The 14820-nt window shown below is 40.0% G+C and overlaps 1 protein-coding gene across 1 annotated transcript in view; it reads left to right on the top strand.

Moving 5' to 3' along the window:
• LOC119721001 (polycomb group RING finger protein 3-like) overlaps positions 1–10010 on the top strand; it is a 34868-nt gene extending 24858 nt beyond the window's left edge. Inside the window, exons 6-8 of the mRNA XM_038190866.1 lie at positions 1992–2194; positions 5000–5080; positions 8242–10010. Coding sequence (XP_038046794.1) covers positions 1992–2194; positions 5000–5080; positions 8242–8286 — 329 coding nt within the window. The 3' untranslated portion in view covers positions 8287–10010. The remainder of the gene's footprint in view (positions 1–1991; positions 2195–4999; positions 5081–8241) is intronic.
• Positions 10011–14820: the final 4810 nt, after the last annotated feature.

Here is a 14820-nt window from a genome sequence, read left to right as displayed (position 1 = left end):
GTGACTACATGTGTCTCCCCGACACCCTTCAAAATTCCAACCGTGCAGTCACGGCACATGTAGAGAATGTCCCTGCACTATACAATCATCATCAATTACACATTTTCCTCCATCCATCCATTCATCCATCCATCCCCCTCTTTCCTTCGGAGTACCCGTTTATTTAGGACACCGCCCGAGGCTGGGCATGCTCATTTACACCCCAGATGCCCGAACGCATCATCCGCCCCAAAAGGCCGAAAATCCTTTTTTTCTTTCAAAGCGGAACTCCACGCCGGCCCTCGAATTGCATACCCATTGATATGAGCGCAGGACTCTTACACGCTCGAGGGGCCCTGTAACATGGACAAAAAGCTTGGCCCCTTTCACACTTAGTGGATAGATTAGCCATGGGGACAGTGTGCATGCAGTGCATGTGTGTAGGAATAGACTCGGCTGTGTATACATGATGTGCTGTAAGTATGGGCATAACGGTGCAATTGTTACGGAGCTTAAAGGGAATGTACATCATTGGCTTTTGCTGTAATTTTCAGAAATGAACTATTTGAGGGGTTAATATTATAGATCAAATATTGTTTAACTAACATGTTTGAAATTTTGTGTTTTGAAAATGCTTGAAAAACCAAGAAAAACAAAAATTGTTTAAGTAGTCTGGTTCCCTGACTCCACTAAAGATAAAGTGGATCAATTTATAGTTGTCGGAAAATTGTAAGGTAAGGGAACCAGTCTAGCTGGCCTGCACCCGTTCATGAACATGTAACAATAGCAAACAAAATTTGGACTGAAAAAAAATTTGTAAATTTGGAGCAGTAGTTGAAAAATAGTTAGGTTTTCCCAACGATGGTCGGCCGACCACCGTTGGAAATTTATACAAAAGTACAATTTTCTTGAAAATGACTAGACACCAGGTGCCATAATTTTACAGGATGCTTTAGACTGTCACTTACCAACATCCTAATATGGTGTTTTGTAAAAACTTGGTAGTTTTATTTTTCGATGTTTGCAAATGTTGTACATTCCCTTTAATGTCGCGTGTTGAATAATAAAATTAAATGTGTACTGAGCAGTGTGTGTGTGTGTTTGTGTAGGTACGACTTTTATCTCATCATCAAGTGCACAGTGCATGTAAACATATGCACTTACTGTAGCACCCAGAACGAATGTCTTGCTGGCCCGTAGCTGACTAGCTCCAGGCAGAGTGTGCATTAGCTGGGCCGAACATTTTACCGTCCGTGATAAATGGTCCCATTTTAAGCTCGGGAGCTGCAGCCGTGGGTTAATATCTCCCACGCTGATTTGCGTAGCCGCTCCCCTAAGCAGCAGTTACAGGATATTGGGACTCTGTCAACTGGTTAATTAAAATGAACCGGTGGATTTTTTCGCAGGGCAGGACTTGTTCATTTGAAATTCAGATGAGGAGCTCTGTGTATAAAAACTAGAGCTTGCCACTGCCGTGATTTAATGTATTAAATGTATGTATTAATTTGTATTCAGATGAGGAATGTAAAAAAAATTGTACCAGCGTAATCTTTTTGTAGTGTTACTGTCTAAACAAAGTCATTTGTAATTTCATAGCTTTTTATTTTAATTTGCATCACTGATTAATTCTGTTCTGATGGGTTGGTTTGCAGTTTAGGCATTGGCTAAATTTTTACAGCAAATTTCTGTTGCGTTTAAATTTTGAGTTCTCTGTGATATTGTGACAAGAAGTACAATATTAATTTCCACAATTAATTTCCACAATGTGAATTTACCAAATTACCAAATGCACATGTTATAAGGGGGAAAAGTAGAGGTTACAAAATGGGGAAACCCCAAAAGAGAAGGGGAAAAAAAAAACATTAAAAATACCTGTAGCTTTCATGCGTGTTTGGTTTGAAATCTCCAAAGTTGTTGTAACTATAGTCAGTGGTTGATCAAGCCATCTCTAGCTCATATTGCACAAAACTAATCTTTCCTTTTTCGTCCTTTCCTGCTCCTTGCCTCCTCAGAAGAAACAAAGGATGAGTGCATCACCAAGGAGGATGAGGCGGACTGTCACCGTAGCGACGAGCAGGTCAAGATCTGCCTGGAGTGCAATACGGAGCAGCTGCGGCCGCTGCGCAAGAAGTTCATCCGCATCTCCGCCCAGGCCACCATCAACCACATCCGCAAGTTTGTGGCCAAGAAGCTCAAGCTGGAGGGCTTCCACCAGGTAAAGAGCGCCACCGCACGTCACTGGATGTCCAGAATAATGTTATGCATCGGGTCGGATTAACCAGGCCAAACCGACCCAAATATTATAGATATAAACCGAATCCAACCCGAAACCGATCTGAACTCCCCTAAACCGGCCCGACAAAAATCAAGCACACACCAACCCGAACTGACCCGAAAACCCCCCAGATATGTGGCACGTGCCTGAACTTGCCCGCATTGCGTGAAAATCATCGTCTGTCAGTAAAGAAACGTATGATACGGTGAAGACTCATAACTTTACAGCGTACACATTATATACTGTTCATGATAGACTGCAAACCGTTATAGACTGCGCGTGATAGACCGCAACCCACATGCACATTTGCCCGATGGGTTGACGTTGGTCGTACTGAGCACAAACTCTGCAATAATATTGCACTGCGTGAATTTCGTAACTGTTTAAGTTTTTTTTGTTTTTTTTGGATTTATTTCGGTTTATTTCTGGTTTTTCACAAGATGGCTTGACCGACCCAACCCGACCCGTAAATTGCAAACGCAAAACCAAAACCGACCCAACCCAACTGAAATGATGATGAAAATGACCCGACCTGACCCGAAATCAGTTTTGGGTCGGGTCGGTTTCGGGTCGGGTTTGCCCAACATTAGTCCAGAATAGACCTTATGCTTAGCAGCCATCTTAGAGGACAATGCCTTTGTTTTTTTGCTGGGATATTCATGAATGAACATGTCTGATGCATTCATTGTTACTGAATTAAAAAAACAAAAGATGCCCTCTAAGATGGCTGCTACACATCAGCTGGGCCCAATTTCATAGAGCTGCTTAAGCAGAAAATTTACTTAAGCACGAAAACACATTGCTTAGTAAAATTAGGTTATCGGCCAAAACTCCATGTGATGTACATTGCTTGTGACTGGTATTTAGCTGTTGTTTACTTAGCATAACAATCGCATGGAGTTTTGGCCGGTAACCTGATTTTATTAAGCAAGACGTTTTTGTGCTTAAGCAAATTTTGTGCTTAAGCAGCTCTATGAAATTGGCCCTGTTGCAATCCAGTCCAATCACAATACAGAGCGCAAGTCAGACACAAGTCAAATCACAAGTCAGTCGTAAGGCAACTGACAAGTGAGGTTTGAAATTTGCGCCCGTATCACGTACCCCTATCTTTTTCACTTGTGACGTTATCACTTTGTTTGTTCTTCTCCTACGTGATGCGAGAAAATGACACAGGAACTATGTGAGGAAGCCTGTTGACAAGGGATCAATTTGTATGAATTTCTGTCTTTTTTTTCGCTCAAAATTTCTTCCAATTTAATAATTATATCAACCACTCATTCTTGATTTTATGAAGTACCAGGCATGTCGGATTGCAATTGGAAGCTCTTAAGAGTGATTTTTTTTCACAGCAGAAGGCCTGTGATTTTTGAGCATTTTTTTGTCACAAAATTGTGACTTGGTTGCCTCTGCAGCAATACGTGTACTCAGAGGCTCCATGCCGAAACTGAAATTTGAATGGGATCTCACGCATGCTGACACATAACAGTAGATGTTGTATGTATACGGATAAACATTTGTTTCTGGATGCCGAAAGTGTCTATTAATGGCATAAACATGTTTGTGGCAAAGAAGCTTCATCACAAAAAAGTGCTGCCATGCATCATAGTCATAGAGCTGTAGTCAAGTCCATCACAACTCAATCACAAGGAAGTTCAAGCCACAAGTGCTACCGGTACATTGTGGCATAATCAAAACAGGTTTGTTGCCACAAAACTCCAGCTGGACGGTCTTTGTTAGAGCTGATCACCTCACAGGTCAAATCTCAAGTCAATTCCTGTGATGCTATGACATTAAAGAAAGTGTTCTCTGTGCTGGCTGGCGAGCTGTGGCTTCGTGGTCTGGGGCATTGAATTCATAGTCTGCGGATAATTCTGCAGGTTGTGGGTTCGAGTCCAGCCTGCAGCTATGGTGCGTGTGTCCTTGGGCATGGCACACTCTGTCACTCATTGCTTCTCCCCACCCAGGAGTAAATGGGTTCCTAGGCAGAGATGGTTATTGTGATTGATTCTAGCTTCCTTGCGCCTAACGGGCAGCATCAAGCTGTATACTCCCTAGGGAGCTGAGATGGTATTTGGAATGTCTCATTGGCCCAATGATCAGGAGTAATAATAATGTAAAGCGCTTTGATCTTAGTTAAAAGGGCTTTATAAGCATCCATTGTTATTATTATCCATTGACTTTGTAAATGAATTTTCTATAAACACAGCCAATTGCTTACGTAGTTTCGTTTACGTTTCGACTAGTTTCACGTAAGTAATTTTGGCTGTGTTTATAGAAAATTCATTTTACAAAGTTGAAATTTCACCAGCCTGATGAACTTCTTTCATGATATTATCCATTGGTTTTTATACACCTGTGGGGCAGAAAATGGCTGCCTTCGGCTTTACCTCAGGTGTCATATTCCCTTCTCTGGGCTGCACAAAATGCCATGTACCTGCACCACATATCTGATGCGATCAAGCTAAATGAGTCGTTTGTCAACCCTGGTCAATTTTTTTTTTTTTTACAAATTTGAAAAGAGCACAATCTCAGTATTACTGCTGTGAAAACCGCATGCTGATACCATCTTTAGTTCAAAAATTATGTAAGTCGGAACACCAAGAGAGGTGATGAAGTGATGTGATGAAGTGGCCCTATTTTGGCCTGAATCTCCAAATGAAAGTTCCCGACAAACGACTCATTTAGCTTGATCACATCACAGATGTATTACAATAACCAGTTTTGCATTTTTGTCTCTTGTTCTAGGTGGAGATTCTATGCAACCAAGAGATTCTAGGCAAGGACCACACATTGAAATTTGTCTGTGTCACAAGATGGAGAACAAAGGTGGGTATAGCAAGGAAACGTGACCTAATATTTTCCCGCCTTTTTGAACAGCTTTTACTAATACAGTAAAACTTGCCCAGCAGCCGTTCCGATGCCGAGTGAATCTTTAAAAGGTCAATGGGATGAATTTTTCTTAGGAAAACATTTCATGCAACTTTCTACAGCTCTTAAATGTATGAAAGCTATTGACATTCCTCTTTGCTTAATTCAATATTGAAAAGGGCACTTCTTGAAACATTTCAAATGTTCCATGCTTTTCTGGACAACTGAGGGCGCTGCTGCTGTGATGTCATTTCAGGAAGACACTGTTCAGTGTAGGGGTTTTCTGTTCAAATTGTGAACCAGAAAATTTGTTATTGAAAATTATTGGTGAGAAAGTTTTGCTCGTTGGCTTACTGCCATGTACATGTGTACTAGTGACAAAACAACGAATCACCAAAGAAAAGAAAATTTTGCAACAGCAAAATATCTAACACTCTGGCAAACTTTTGTTTGGTACTGAAATAGCTGTAGCATCGAGGTTTCTGCCTGGAATGACATCACACTGTTGATCATGAATATGGAAATTTGCATTAGCATAAAAACCAAAAAGGAACCAAACTAACCCCAAAAAGGGCAAGACAAAAATGAAAAATGAGGTTGAGTGAGACACAAAGGTGCATGTTCAAGGATTGCACTAAAAAACATTACATTGCATTCGTCCTTTAAAACGTTCTCAGCCCTTGCAGAGGGTATATTTTTTGGCAAGTGTGCTAGGTGTGTTGAATCCTCGACAAGTCACACTGCATATTTTTGAATGTCACCAGCGGTGTTTGAACAAAATTGGGTCTGCCGGGGGATTGAAATTTGTTATAATAGTCGGGCGTCCAACTTTTCCTCAGATCCGCTGATTTCCTTGTTTTTAACTTCTCATGAATGCAATTACAAATTGAACAAAACACCGTGCAAACTCTTGTTTGGTTTGGAGTTTCCTCATTATTTTCCCTAAATTCCCAGTTGCATGCCTGAATAAACCATTTCTGCTTTGAAAAAAAAAAAAATTTCAAAATGAGCCAGTTAGTCTTTGCAACAGTCGCATATGAAGACAGTTTGTGTTTAGTGCAATAATATTGCCGACCGGCAGCGACCATTTTATGCATGCATTTTGGATCTTCCCCTAAAGCAACCGTCCATAATTTTTTTTGTGTTCACAAAACCAGCACCGATCGCCGCTCACAGGCCTCGGAGTCTAGAGCTATGCCCGCAGACGTCCGCTCATTACAATAATGCCGGAGATGCGCATTATTTGAATTGGAAAGCCTCCCCGCGGAAATTGACAGTGCATGCATATTTGAGCTGTGGCAGTTCCCTTTTCCAGAACGTGTTTGTCCTGGATATTTGCCCCCCCCCCCCTGCACAGGACAGATGATTATGTGATATCGAGTTCTCATTTCTCTCTGTGTTTGTGTATGCCCAAGCAATCTTGTTAGTAGCGCCAGCGTGAATCAAGAAGTAGATAATGACATAGGGGAAACGTGCCTACAACCCCGCACTTCCCGAGAGGAAATCTGTGTGTACTCAAATTCCAACATTATCTCCCCCCCCCCACTTCTTCACATCTTGGGGGATGGATTAATCAGGGTAGATTTCACTCAGACAGTTGGCAACAAATGGTCGACATGAATGACAAGTGGGTTATTTGTTCTACGTGTATGCCGAATGATAACATGCGTATGACATACATGTGTATACTGTTGGACATGGACATGTGTTAATTTACAGTGATCCATTAACATGTGTACTACATTGTATAATTATATAATATTGGATGGCTTTGAGGGGTATACAAGAATATACTACACGAGCTGTAACAAAATTATTTCTATAGCGAGTGCAATATATTCTTGTATCCCCCGGAAAAAAAGCCATCCAACATTATTATTATTATTATTTATATTAGGCTGACTAGCTTGATCCGCAAGAAATACATTTCAGGACACTGCCTTTATTTCTCAAATTTTGCAGAATTATTGCGCCGCTCGAAGCTGCCATTGTGGCTGTTGATAACAGTGCGCGTATACCCTGCTAGTGCTGCGTGCTGCATCCCCATTCCGCGCGCTACGCTCTGTTGACTGGTTGACTGTGACTTTCTACGATCTAGATGGTGCGGGAACCTGCGAAAATCCGGGATGACTGCAATATCAATAATATTGCACTCATCCAGAAACTTTATTGACATAATGTTGCAGTCATCTGGGTACTTTTTACGAAAGCATACAATATGGTGGTATATTTTTACAAATGGAAGCCTGAAATAAAAAATGATTGTATGTATACACTGATGACTCCATGAGTGTTCAGGGCAGTTTTGGGTGCTACAGCTAACGCTGTGGTCTAGTGGTTACGGTGTTGGACTTACGTGCTATGGTACGTGGGTTCGAATCCTGACGGGAAACATGGTGCTTGTGTTCTTGGGTAAGACACTTTACTACAATTGCCTCTCCAACCAGGAGTATATATGGGTACCTGCGAAGGTAGAGACCAGAATGCGCTGATCTCGAGCTGCTGCAAAAATAGTCTCATGGGCTGCTGAACAGGGGTAATAATTGTGAAACACTTTGAGACCTTTGCTATAAAGCACGATATAGCACCACATTGTTATTATTAATAGGCATTGTGGTTTGGGGCTGTACAGGGAGTAATAATATTGTTGTTTTCATACATGTAAGAACATTTTCAATCAGCTTACACGTATACAAAAACTATGTGTCGGACAACACAAGGGAGACAAAACAGAATGAAAAATACAGTGTACACATCTTAGCCACCATTTTATTTTGGCCATTATGTGTTTCAAAGAAAGGTCTTTCGATTTGTTTTCAGTTTGTTGTTTCCGTTCTTTTTGCCATGCATATAAAACAGCACGCTTCACCAAATTAAAAAAAAAAGTGTTTAGGAAGTAGAGAATTATAGGAATGTTGGGTTTTTACAACTTTCAACATTCCTGTATTGCAGGTTGCTTCACGTGGCAAGAAGTGAATTACTTTAAACAAAACAACAACACAAACATTTATTTTGGCAGCACAAGTTATTAAAAGGGTGCTAGTCTTAAAAATGGAAATTTTGAAGTTAATGTTCTCTCTTGTTCTTTCTCTTTATAATTTGTTTTTTTATTTTGATAGCAATATCCCCTGATGTTGGAATACAGACCCAGCATTACGCTATGACGACGACCCTAGGGCCACGTCATTGCACTGCCCATCATCATCATGCCATCGTCCAACTTAAAATGGATTTGAAAAAGGAAAGGAAAAATCAACAACAAAAACTCCTGGAAAAAAATCCACTTTTTTGTACAGACACAGAAGATTTAGAGACTATTTTATATATTTTGTGACATTTTGAGCGGACATTTTATCAAGCCGAACTTTTTACGCTGGAGCCGTTTTTTGTACATGTCAAAACCAGTGCGGCTTTGAGGTTTTTTGGGTTTTTTAAATAAAGGAACACAATGATGACCTTTGACCCTTTGAGGTCAGCGAACTTGTTGGACTTGCCTTCCCCGGCTTTGAAGCTGCGTTGAGTGTAGATAACTCCAGCTGCACACCGACTCCAAAGAGAAAACTGCAAAAAAGGTCACTAAATCATCGAAGAACAGCAAGCGGATTTGAGTTTATCTTTTTGTGGAGCTGCTGGGATGGGAGGCACACTGCTTGTTTGAATGTACGCTGGAAAATAACGGCTGCTTCCTGAAGTGTTGCATCGTGGTTTCCAGCGGCAGAATCTGGCATCTCCTCTCAGGGTTGACACTTTCCCTGGTAGCCATCCATTGGAAACCAGCTGTATGTCCTCACGGATCATGCCGCCAAGTGTGGAGTGCCCTCAACAAGCCACGCGGGGAGCCATTGTGCAGTAACATGGAACTTGCGTTTATTTAAATGTGAAATTTCTTTTTCTTTGTGTGCAAATTGTGCCAATGTGCGAAACTGAATCGTGAAGTTGCGACACGACAATTTTTGTGATGCAAGCCACAAGCACCGCAGAAAAATTGAAAATGGAGCTACGAGCTGCAATTTTGGCCCACTGTGGATTTGGGCAGTGCCAGTGTGACAAGTTTTTGTACGGAGACGCATGTGCTTGGGAATATTTGCAATCTTCATATAAAGTGGATGGTTCGTTGCATGAGTTATTGAATGTGATCAACCGCCTGGCCTCGACTAGTGGAAATACAAGCCTGTAACGAAACCCGGCCAAACAGTCGCGAGAGGTTTTACATGTACCATGTTCCGTCTATCTTGATTGTGCTGGATTGTCAGTAGAACACCAGATGTATGTTTTGTCACACCACACTGACTACTGTTACGGTCGGAGCAACATCAGTTTTGTGCGCGGTTATCATTTATGGCGATACACGGATGCTGTCTTTTTCCTGAAATATTTCGGAACACATGGAGCTCTTAAAACTGTACAATGCCACAAGCAAACCAGTGTCAACAATGATCTTTCTGATTAACCCAAAGCTGTGAAAAATATTTTCTATTCTCTGAACTGTGAACATGAATTTTCCACGGGATTTCTGTGGACTCTTTCCTCATTTGTAAGAAGTGAAGGAGTTGCCTTCTTTTGCCGATATGTGACGTGGTATGTCAAAACCAGGCAGAATTGAGCAGAGTTAGAATGGAGAAAAAGCTGCAAAATGACATGAGGTGATTTTCAGTGATTATGAGATTTTTTTTAAATGTCTGATGCTACTAATGTTTAAGATGCTCTATAAAAGTTTCAAACTGAAATTTCATCAACAAAGTGTTGTTTTTAAACACTTTTAGAGAGGGATGTCACTTTACAAAATAACAGTTTGTTCAGGATTTTGTTCTGAAATGATGCAAAATTAGCGTGACATTTCGGACAGTCCGATTTCAAAATTCAATAACTTCGTTTTGGAATATCCAATTTCAAAAGACAATGCAGCGTGTGAAAAACAAGGTCTATATTTTTCTCATATTGCAATAACTCAAAATTGACTTCTTGCCCAAAATTGCCCGATTTTGACATACCACGTTATGTATTCACATGCACATGTTCTACATCGGTCAGTTTTTCATGAAAGTTCACATACATGTATGTGACCCTCTGGCACAAAACCATTCACTTGGACCAATTCTTTGAAAACTTGGTATTTTAGGCTCATTGGAAAGGACATTGAATAAGCTTTCCAATGATGTACATGTACATGTATAGAAATTTGGGGATCTGACACAATCTGACAGGGTTATATGTCTTTTCTGTTCCCATTTTCCACCTATTTTCTATGTACATGTATAATAAACTGTAGTATAGGCTGTATCTCAAAAAAGGCCGTGCAACTTCCGACTTGTTTTGTGCTGAAGGGTCACATACATGATCCCCTTTTTAAAAGGTTCTTTATCGTAGGTTTGCTATCACAACTCCTTATTTATCTAATGGTCTGAGCGAGAAGTACTTTTATCATGTCGCAGTGTTGTATTTGAGTCCAAACAAGTCCCTGCAAGGCCATCACAAGTCTATCTCAAGTCCATCACAACTCCATCACAAGTCCATCACAAGTCCATCACAAGTCCATCACAAGTCCATCACAAGCCCATCACAAGTCCATCATTCTCAAGTCAAGTCACTAGCTATTCAAATGAAAGGTTACAAAAGCATTTTTTTGTCCATCCAGTTACTTGTGACTGGCTTTATGAAAGGACTTGTGACCAGGTGACTGGACTTGTGAAAGAACTCAACAAAAAAACACTGTCATGTTGTGTTTTGAGTACAAGGTTGTCAGTCAGTCACAAAATTTATTTTTAGGAGTTTGGTGCATATGAAGTTGAGGTTACATGAATGAGCGAGTTCAATCATACAGGGTGAGAAAAAAAAAACACGCCCCCCCAAATGTTGGGACCATTGTTTTAGGGAAGTTCTTCATATAGCACTTTCAAAATCTAGGATATGAAAGCCCAATTCATAAGCTTTCTCTTAGTAAAGGAATCATTCAAATCACTTATGTACTTTTCAAGTTACGGAATTTTCAACATAACCACCGTTTTAAGGTTCTGTCCACGGATCACAAAAAAAATTCAGTGTTCTTTCAGCAAAACGAAAAAAAATCACATAGGGATGTGTGTGAATTGTTTTCTTTTTGCTGAAAGAACGCACACCTTTTGTGTGCATAACTTCAATAAAACAATAGTCCCGACATTTGGTGTTTTTTGGGTGTTTTTTTTACTCAACCTGTACAAGAACCATTGATCAACAAGTGGTTGATTTGTGACGTAACATAAACCTGCACGCTAACTGCAAAGCCCATGTATGAACGATCCCGGGTCCTGCTATAATCAAACATCACACAAGTTTGCAGTCCTAAGCTCCCTGTGCTGTAGCGCAGGATGTGTGTGGCTGTTGGTACCCGGTGATGCTAAAAACTTTGATGGGCTGGTTCCAACGGTCAGTCCGACTAGTCCAATCATCATTGACTACTGTGCCGTCAATGAAGAGTCATTGATCAAATTTTATATTATTCAACGCCTGAATGAATATTGTCATCTGATTGGTGGGTTGTTGATCACATGTCATTGAATTATTCGTCCCAACATACGGGGTGGCCACACTGCAAAAATACAAGTTCCATTCCACGTTAAATGGAAGTTCCATTGCACGGTCACAGTTTTGGCGGTTCTGACCAATCAGATGACGAGGATTTATTCAGGTGTTGTATTAAAAAAATAATGAATGTTTCGCATTCGTGCAATGGAAAGAATATTTTCATTCGGTGACAGATGGAATGTTCCATTCCAATCGGCATGGGTAACATTCCATCCGTCACCTCATGAAATTATTCTTACCATTGCACTCATAAATATGCATTATTTGTTTACTAACTTTGTTGAAATGACCATCTGAGTATCTGATTTCCATTTTGGGAAAAAATAGACCAAAGCTACTAATCATGTTCTCTTGAGATGCTGAGATGCTAAATAACTGTCTCGCAGGGGGAAACGTCCGACTCTGATCGTATCAATATTTAGCAGCCTAAGGGGTATGGTTGAACCATCATTAAGCCAATAATGTGGTTGGGAGTATAATCATCAGGAGCTGTGCATACCTGTAAATTGACAACTGTAAACATAGACAGAACTAATATATAGTAATTTATATTGTACAGATGGTCAGTGGGCAAGATATGAGAATGGTTTGTACAGTGTACATGTATGTACATGTACGCTTCGTGAGAATGTGACAGTTGGTCTACAGTTGTGTTGTTCAGGAGGAGAGGCAATTTTATCATTGAAAAAGGAAGTTTGTCATTTCAGGGGCACCAAGGCGAGATACAAGGAAATAGAACTCAAATCAAATTTTTACTTTACTTTTTGTCACATACTTCATCACTTCAACTTTGTGAACTACAGGATGTTTACGCAGCTCAAAAACCAAACATGTTGTGTAGTGAAAACAAATTACGTGAATTCACATTTTTCACTTCCATTATTGATTCTGTGAAGTGAAAGGTATAGTGTCAGAGCTGGTCAGTTGAACTCTCGGTGAACACATCCAAAATGGAAACGTCAAAACGTGGCAGGTAACCGGTACATTACAAATTGTCAAGAAAATAGTGTGTACATGTACACCCCAAGTCATTAACACAGTCCACGGTGATGATCTCTCGGCCTAGTGTGAGCCAGTTCGCTGTTTGAGGACAGCCCTGTCTGCATTGAGTTACATGTACCACATAGCCTCATAGTGTTATTACTTATGCCCTCAGCGGTTGAACATATGACAAAATTACTGTAGGCAAGGGCCCTTCAGTGCCATTACCGGCGTGTGCCCATGCTGTGTACGGATCGATGTACATGTACGTGTACATGTACATTCAATTGGAAACTGTGTGCACGCGTGCGGCTTGACTTCCACGCGCACACACTTGTTATGTTTGCACTCACTTGCTTGGGAACTACTAAAAAGGGAAGTAGTGGTTGGGAAACCCCGGGAAACACTGTCCAGGAAATACGTATGGCTGGGTGGAAAATAACTGGGAAATACACGTAGGGGAAACTATTGTCAGCTGAAGATTTAAAGGTACCGGTAGAGTAGATCATTTGCAGCTATCCAAAAACTTACTGACAAAATTATCGTTGAAGTGCTTGCTTGGTTTAAAGATTGTAATGTCACTAAACTCCCTGTGAAATTATTCTTTCTGGAGTGTTGTCATTTTGAAGAAAACAATAAAAGAAGGCCTTTTCCGAAGATGCGTCGAGTGACGCATTTTTGGAAATTTCCATTGGCAGTTGGTTTTTTAATTCGGCGAATCCGTGTATGGGTACGTGCAAGCGTTGTCACAGCGCACATGCGGGCGCGCTTGGTATCATTTGTCAGTTTAGTGCGGGACACCGCGTAGCTGCAATCGGCTGAATGAGAACGTGTCCCGGATGCTGATTTCGGGCGCAATTGAAAACATGACTCAGTAACTTTTGAATTGAAACCGAAATCTTAGAATACTGTTTTCTCAGAATGTACAGCATTCACAGAGCTAAAACTTCATCAGGTTAGTTGTTAATAAGTACCCGTCTTTAGATCACTTTTGTTGCTTCAAACAAACAAAATGCACAAATGACATATTATATTCCCCACCTTTAAAGTTGTCTTGACTTCTATAAACTTACCCAAAAAATTGAATAATTTCATTTAAACACAAAACAGAAGCACATTCACTGTAGGACAATGACAAATGACAATCTCATATCTCATATATTATAAACGGCACTTTTGTGTAAACTTTAAAGACATATTGTCTGTGTGTTTTGAATTTTTAATCCGAAAAAAAATATTTTGTATTTAAATCACTACTTTTTCTAGCAATACAAAAGTTATCCATTTTTAAATGAGACATTGTCTGATGAAAAAAAATACCCACCTTTTTGTAAGGTTTTACAAATGTTGAATTATCACTTGCAGGATGGATATTGTGGGCCAAAAAAAAAATTTAACAAAAAGCCTTTTTTTCAGAGGGTTGCAAATGCTCACAAGAGCGGGAAAAATATAAGTTTTTTTTATTAAAAAAAACACTCGTGGTACAAAATTTAGTGGAGAAGAAAAAAATTGAATTTGTTGAACAGCACAGACAATATTTCTTTAAATTAATATACAAACTACACGCAGAATTTTCATAAGATTGGTTAGTTCTCACATATTTTTTTATGCACGATAAAACTCAGTTTTTCTATGTATGAGCTTTTGGAACAATCACTTCCCTGTATTGATTCGAAAGTATTTCCTGGTATTTTCCACCAGCAGTTTCCTGGGAAATGTGCCAACTCGTTTGGGTAGGCCACAATAGCGCCCTCTAGTGTCCTCACACAGAGAGTCCTTGCAGTACAATATTTTGTGTTTCACGACTGTTTGTGACTTAAAACCCAACAGAATGAGTCGTGATGAAAAAATTCGGCATGATCGAAAATCAACAAGACATTATCACGATGTTACCCAAATAACGTCCCTATTTTTTCAGAATGTCATATTGAAGAGCAGTGGATGTTCTTTCTAATGCATATGAAATACTTATGAATTAAATGAAAAAATTTCTTTTAGACTCATTTTGTGGGATCTGATCATATTTTTGTTGCATTTGTTCTGAGGTTTCATTTTTGAGCATTGCTCGTACTCCATTCAGTGCACCTACAAATTTGATGCAAATTTTTTTTAAGCATCAAGTTTTGGCGCAGACAGTATGAATTTGAGGGAAAAAA

This window comes from Patiria miniata, unplaced genomic scaffold (assembly GCF_015706575.1).
Source record: "Patiria miniata isolate m_02_andy unplaced genomic scaffold, ASM1570657v1 HiC_scaffold_9, whole genome shotgun sequence".
NCBI classification, from domain to species: domain Eukaryota; kingdom Metazoa; phylum Echinodermata; class Asteroidea; order Valvatida; family Asterinidae; genus Patiria; species Patiria miniata.
The sequence above is the reverse complement of the archived record's forward strand: the minus strand, read 5'-3'. Positions and strand labels throughout refer to the sequence as shown.